General features: G+C 34.2%; 1 protein-coding gene across 1 annotated transcript; it reads right to left on the bottom strand.

Annotated features, from left to right (window-relative positions):
* Window positions 1-713: 713 nt before the first annotated feature.
* On the bottom strand, window positions 714-2871 carry LOC111370068. The gene is made up of 5 exons (XM_022991778.1): window positions 2624-2871; window positions 2135-2235; window positions 1555-1721; window positions 1064-1237; window positions 714-884 (listed from the first exon to the last, which is right to left on the bottom strand). The coding sequence occupies exons 1-5, from the start codon at window positions 2869-2871 to the stop codon at window positions 714-716; spliced, it is 861 nt and encodes a 286-aa protein (XP_022847546.1).
* Window positions 2872-5853: the final 2982 nt, after the last annotated feature.

Here is a 5853-nt window from a genome sequence, read left to right as displayed (position 1 = left end):
TCGACTTGTTGGCATCCCTAATTATGGTATTATTAGGAACTTAGTAATTATGTTATCTTTATTACTAATAATAAAATTTCATCACAGTCCTTGCTTTAAGAACCCCCATTAATATTCCCTCCTCCTGCCCAGTCCCGACTCAAGAAAAAAAATTTATGAAAGTTGTAGACTTCCTAAATGAAGTTCTTAATTTCCAACATGTATCATTTTCTTCACTTCAATCAGCATATCCATAGAACAAACTTAACGATGTGCAAAGTGAAAGTCAGGACTTGGGACCATGGCCTTAACGAAAAGTAAAGGAAAGCCCTAGAGGTATAGTCCCAAGCATATGCCATTTCTATTTTCAGCATATCCAAAATGAAGGTGCGAACCACGAAGTATAGAAAATATGCTCTTAGAAATGGAACCTCCATGGCTACTTTGGGGACAAATGGACAATGTGTAGGTAGGGGTGGATTAAGGAATTTTTGACGCATGGGCTAAAATTTAAAAGATGATATAGTAAATTCATATATGAATTACAGTCAAATTCATTTAATTTGAAGTTGTTCTTGACGAGGTTTTGAAATATAAAATTTATCTACAATAGAATCTATATCTATCTTTTGAGTAAGTTCTCGTTCGATGAAGAGTGTCATACAATCAGCAAGAAAGTCATCTTCCATTTTGTTATGATGATCCGTCTTCACATGTTTCATTGCTGAAAATGCTCACTCAGTAGTCACCGTAGAAATAGATAAAGTCAGTACAAGAAGAATTAATCGAGTAACCATAGTATGAGTCTCCAACTTGCCACTCTCAGTTAACCGTTGACATAACTCAACAACTGTCGATACTTGAAATCGAGATTCACTCTTCATATCTAGCTCAAAATGTCCTAACTATATTCCAAAGTATGAATATCTTGCTTTCAAAAATCCCCATGATAGAATTTTTCAGGAAGTCTACATATATCATGAATGCTAAATGATTTATACGAATTTTTAGGTTCCAAAGCTGCACTGAGTGTGAGAAGTTCAATTAATGTATCATTAAATCTTATATTTAATTCTATCAGTACGGAATCTATTGTTTCATTGAAAAAATCAAAGTGATAATGATGATCCGTTGTAATTTGATCACGAGAACGACAAGGACCAGCCTTGTACAAACTTTCTAGGTCAGGTATCTCAATATCGTGTTTTGAGCAAAACTTTCTTAATTCCTGAAGAAATTCTTCCCAATCATCATCTCTCTTTTTTTAAGGAGTTTTGGTATAGTAGAAACAGGTCTCATAGTAGCCAAGATGTTTAAAGATTTCTTTTCCAGTATTTGATAAAGAGTATCGATTAATCTTATGATGTTATGCATTAAATGCAAACTGAACACAAAATCAAAACTTTTCATATGTTTGTTAGTGCCACAAACTTCGTCTCGAGATCTTCCATTGGGACAATGGACAACATGAATTTCAAACACCTTGCAAGTTGCTTTGTACATATCTATCAAGCTTTTTTATAGAGTAATATGGGAACTTTAATGAGTTGCTCCTGGTTGTCGTAAATTACCAACTTGATTTGCTCCTCTTTCCGACTCACACTCCCCAGTAGCTAACATATGCTCAATTTCATTTCTTTGAGTGGATTGTAAATCTATAATGTGCTTATGGAAAGAAGTAATAATGTTGATAATATTGTCCAAATGAGAAATGAACTCCCAAATAACATCAACTTCTTTAGCTGCATAAACCAATACCAATTGTAATCAATTAGCAAAACAATGGACATAATACACATATAGACAATCTTTAAGAAATAATGTCTGATGTCCATTCTAAGTGCCCCACATAATACTAGCACCATCACATTCTTGGCCTCTCATTTTCCAACTTGAAGTTCATATTGAGTAAGAACGCTTAAAATCTCATTTTTTAGATTTGATGATGCAGTGTCACTGACGCTTTTGATATCAAAGTATTTTTCCATCAAAATACCCTAGGGATTCACAAATCTCAAACTAATGGCCATTTGTTCTTTCTTAGATGTATCTTGTGCTTCATCAACAAGAATACAATAGTATCCATTGCCAATTTATTCGTGAATCATCATTCTTACTTTATTCGCCATTATGTGTAAGATTTCTTTTTGAATACTCGAAGTAATGTATTGGGCATTTTTTGGAGTATTCTTCAAAATAATTCGATCAATTTCTGCCTTCGTTTCTGTCAAAATTTTTATCATTTCAAGAAAATTCCTGCGATTTAATGAAGACGGAGATTCATCATGACCTTTAAAGGAACAACTTTGAAATGCTAACCATCAAGCGCTTTGAATTGAAGTATTTAAAGTAAACGATGTTTCTCAACTTCTGAATTCAATATGATATGCATCACTTTATCAATATATTGAGAAAGTTTTATTGAATCTTTAGCTCTTCTCCCACACATATTCTGATATGATGATCGCAAATGCGTAAGAAATGCACATTTTGATCCGTCATTAACCCTTTTCCATCGGTTATATTTAGAAGTTACTAGTGCAGAACAATTGGATGGATTCCCATCATTTTGAAAAAGATAACAATAAAAACAATATCCCTATTTGTTATAGGTAAATACTCTAGCCAAGGAAACTAGTTGAACCATTGTGCTTGAAAGCGACGAGACTGAGATTTTCCTTGTGTCTTTGGATACTCAACAAGTTTTAGTTGATAAGGCTCAGCCTTTAGATATGCTACTCTAATTTGAGGATGACTGTTGTTCAATTTCTGGTGAAAATAAAGGTTGTCTTTAGTTAGTCCATCAGAAGTTGTACTTTCTGTAGGTCTATCTGCCCTTTGGAAGACGGAAAACAATTTCTTATTCTTCTTGAGGGGTGGTTGACCTTTCATTTTGAATTTCTTAAAATCGCAAAATAAATAAATAAATAATCAATCAATGATATTGCTCTAACGACAATCAAAATATAATTTATTAAGCCAACAAGGCAACATAGACAAATAGGCGACAACATTCAATTTTATATTTTGCTGGCAAGGCCATAAGTAGAGAGATGGAGACATTTACTTACTAGGGTGTATGTTTTTGGTTGGTAGACACTAGACAAAGATCTCTCCAGCATGAATGAATTAATAACGTAAAATGCCATTTTCTTATAAACTCTTCCAACTAGTTGTGACTGCGAATAAACGGACAAAATCAAGAAGAGGAAAGAAGATCAAATAAGCTAAAAAATCAGCTATTATTCTACCATGTCAGTAAGTGACTTATTGCTGAAAAACAAGAACAAATACAAATTTCATTTTGATAATGCTATTAGTGAACCCGTAAGCTTACACTCGAATTATAAGAAACATTGCACTTGTTTATCAATTTCAATGAGGATTTAAGGAAGCCTATTAAATTCCAAGGATTTATAATTTCATATTTCAAATTGGCTCATTTCCCTTGTCACTCACTTCCATGATATTATTCTATTATTCTAGATAGTTGCACTTTTTTGTTATCTTACAATTATATCAATATTTTTATCTTAGAACCTCATAGATTACATGTTTTCACCAGCTATGGAAAGATTCTAGGACAAAAGAAGAAAGGCCTAAATGCCGAGGGGAAAAAACGAAACTCACCTCTTCGACAGTAATTATAAGTTTTCAACACCAATTTCTCTCTCTCTCTCTCTCCCTCTCTCTCTCCCCCCCTTCTATTTTTATTTTTATTTTGAAAAGCTCAGCACAACTGTACAACAGCACAAGGAACGAGAGTAAAAAATTTTACTCTATTTCATCCATACAACCTAAACTCCAATAAAATTTGTATTCTATTTCTCAAAAATCAATGTACAACCCATTCTCAAATCTCAATAATCCATATTAAGTACTAAAATCTAAAAATATATATAAAAAATCGTCCAAGTTACAAAACACAAAAACTAAACTCCAAAATGGCAAAATCGAAAATACATACCGTTGGGAGCTAGCTATGGACCGTTGGCTAATGGTTATGGATCGAGACGGAGATGGAGCATGGTAGAGGAGTTTGGGGAGGAAGCCAATGGGTTAGAAATGAAAGTGATTTTAGGTTTGGGTTTGGTTTATAGGTTATTGAAATTTAAATTTTGTTTGGGCCAAGAAAATGGAGCTAGGTCAGGGTATCTTTCTTTTCTTTTCTTTTCTTTTTTTTTTGGGGGGGGGGGGGGGAGGTTGCTCAATCAAATGAAATGGGCTCAACCAAAAAAATAAATAAAATTATGGGATACCTGAATCTGGGCTTGGGTGAGCACAAGTTGTAGTCCGGGCTAGCCCATGCTTGGATCCACCCCTGTGTGTGGGGAAAGAAGTAACAAGGCTGTTCTCTATTGGCAAGCAAGTCATGCAAATGCATACTTCTTCTTTGCCAAAGAAGAATTGTCCTGTCGTTTTTCCCACAATATGTAAGCAACAAATAACTCGCAGAAAGAGAATGTTTGTTTCATCAAATCAGTGGGATAGATTAAACTAGGATCGGACCAGCTGGCTCAAACTCGGCTATGACAGCACTGAAATGGTTTGTATTTCTATTTGTGCTAAAACTTAAAACTCTATAGGTTAATTAAATGTGTTAGGCAAAGCTTAAATTGTAATCTATGATGATTAAATATAATTTACATCCACACATTTTGTAAAACTTACTACTACTACTCCCTTATTGTATACATATTCCGCATGATCCACAAGTTATAATCACTCTCAAACATGTTGTCACCTTTATTGCATCTGGTTTATCTTTGGCCGGAGTGATCATTGGGATAGAATGAAGCACCATTATTGAGAACAACCGTGCTGGACAGACTGGGCCAATGTGGTCCTATCAGTCCATTCGACGCCCCCTCCAATAGGGGGCATCAACCCCCTCGTAGGCCCGCACCCCCTCATTGGAAGGGGCGCCAATTAGGTTCCTTGTTTGTGTAGGTCCTGTCCAAGTATTTTTATCCTATTGGGAAAGTGTTTGTATATTTGTAACAAATATATAATAAAACTTCAACAGTGTATAAACACCAATATTTGTTTCGCCTTGTGGCCTGGATGTTCAGCCTAAAGGTCTACTCTCCACGTTAAGTATCCACAGAATTATGTTTAATGCTCTAAATCCACTAGCATGACCAACGATTACAAGTACAACAGCCAGTACTCAAATTATCAACCAGAAAAATCCTTAGAAATGTAGTTTCTCTCTTGATCTTTCTTCTCTCACAATTACACCAAGTAACTAGAGTAATTGCTCACCAAGAACACACTAAGAACCCTCACAACACACCATTTTAGAATCTCACTAAGAAATCATCAAAAAATAGATATTATAGACGAAAAATATGAATGGATGATAGAGAGAAAGAGAAAAGACACCACAACAGAAAATCCTAGAATAATCTCACAAAAGAAGAGACAAATAGGGCATTTAAGTAAAATAAGTCAACAAGCAACCACGTGGCTTCATTTCAGCTTTTAGAATTTTTTTAATCAAAGTCGGATAACCAAAATGCGAGTATGTATAGTGATGAAACATCCAGGTCAGTTTTCCAATTTATATAAATGCAAGTCTCATTTATAGTAAACATATAAGCAGACGTAGACTTACTATTATCATTATTATCAGCAAAATCTAAATCAACAATTACTTTTAGATTAATTTCCTCCATAGATTTATAAAACATTAACCTAATGTTACATGTTCCTTTTAAGTATCTTAATTGCTATTTCATAGCCTCCAAGTAACATTCACTAGGAGTGCTCATGAATCTACTAAGAGCACTTACAACATAGCTAAATCTGGTCTGTTACATAAGTGAACCAACAACATTAGCATAAGAAATTTTATTTAGTATAATCTAATCA

This window comes from Olea europaea, chromosome 21, assembly GCF_002742605.1.
Source record: "Olea europaea var. sylvestris chromosome 21, O_europaea_v1, whole genome shotgun sequence".
Lineage (NCBI taxonomy): Eukaryota > Viridiplantae > Streptophyta > Magnoliopsida > Lamiales > Oleaceae > Olea > Olea europaea.
This window is presented reverse-complemented; position numbering and strand designations above follow the sequence as displayed.

What these genes read in the sequence shown, in the direction of transcription:
- LOC111370068 (XM_022991778.1), bottom strand. Translation starts at nt 2,871, where the DNA reads ATGAAAGGTCAACCACCCCTCAAGAAGAATAAGAAATTGTTTTCCGTC. An exon ending in TGCCCAATACATTACTTCGA is followed by an intron (nt 1,722 to 2,134) that starts GTATTCAAAAAG and finishes TGGTTTATGCAG; the next exon opens with CTAAAGAAGTTGATGTTATT. An exon ending in CGGAAAGAGGAGCAAATCAA is followed by an intron (nt 1,238 to 1,554) that starts GTTGGTAATTTA and finishes CCTTAAAAAAAG; the next exon opens with AGAGATGATGATTGGGAAGA.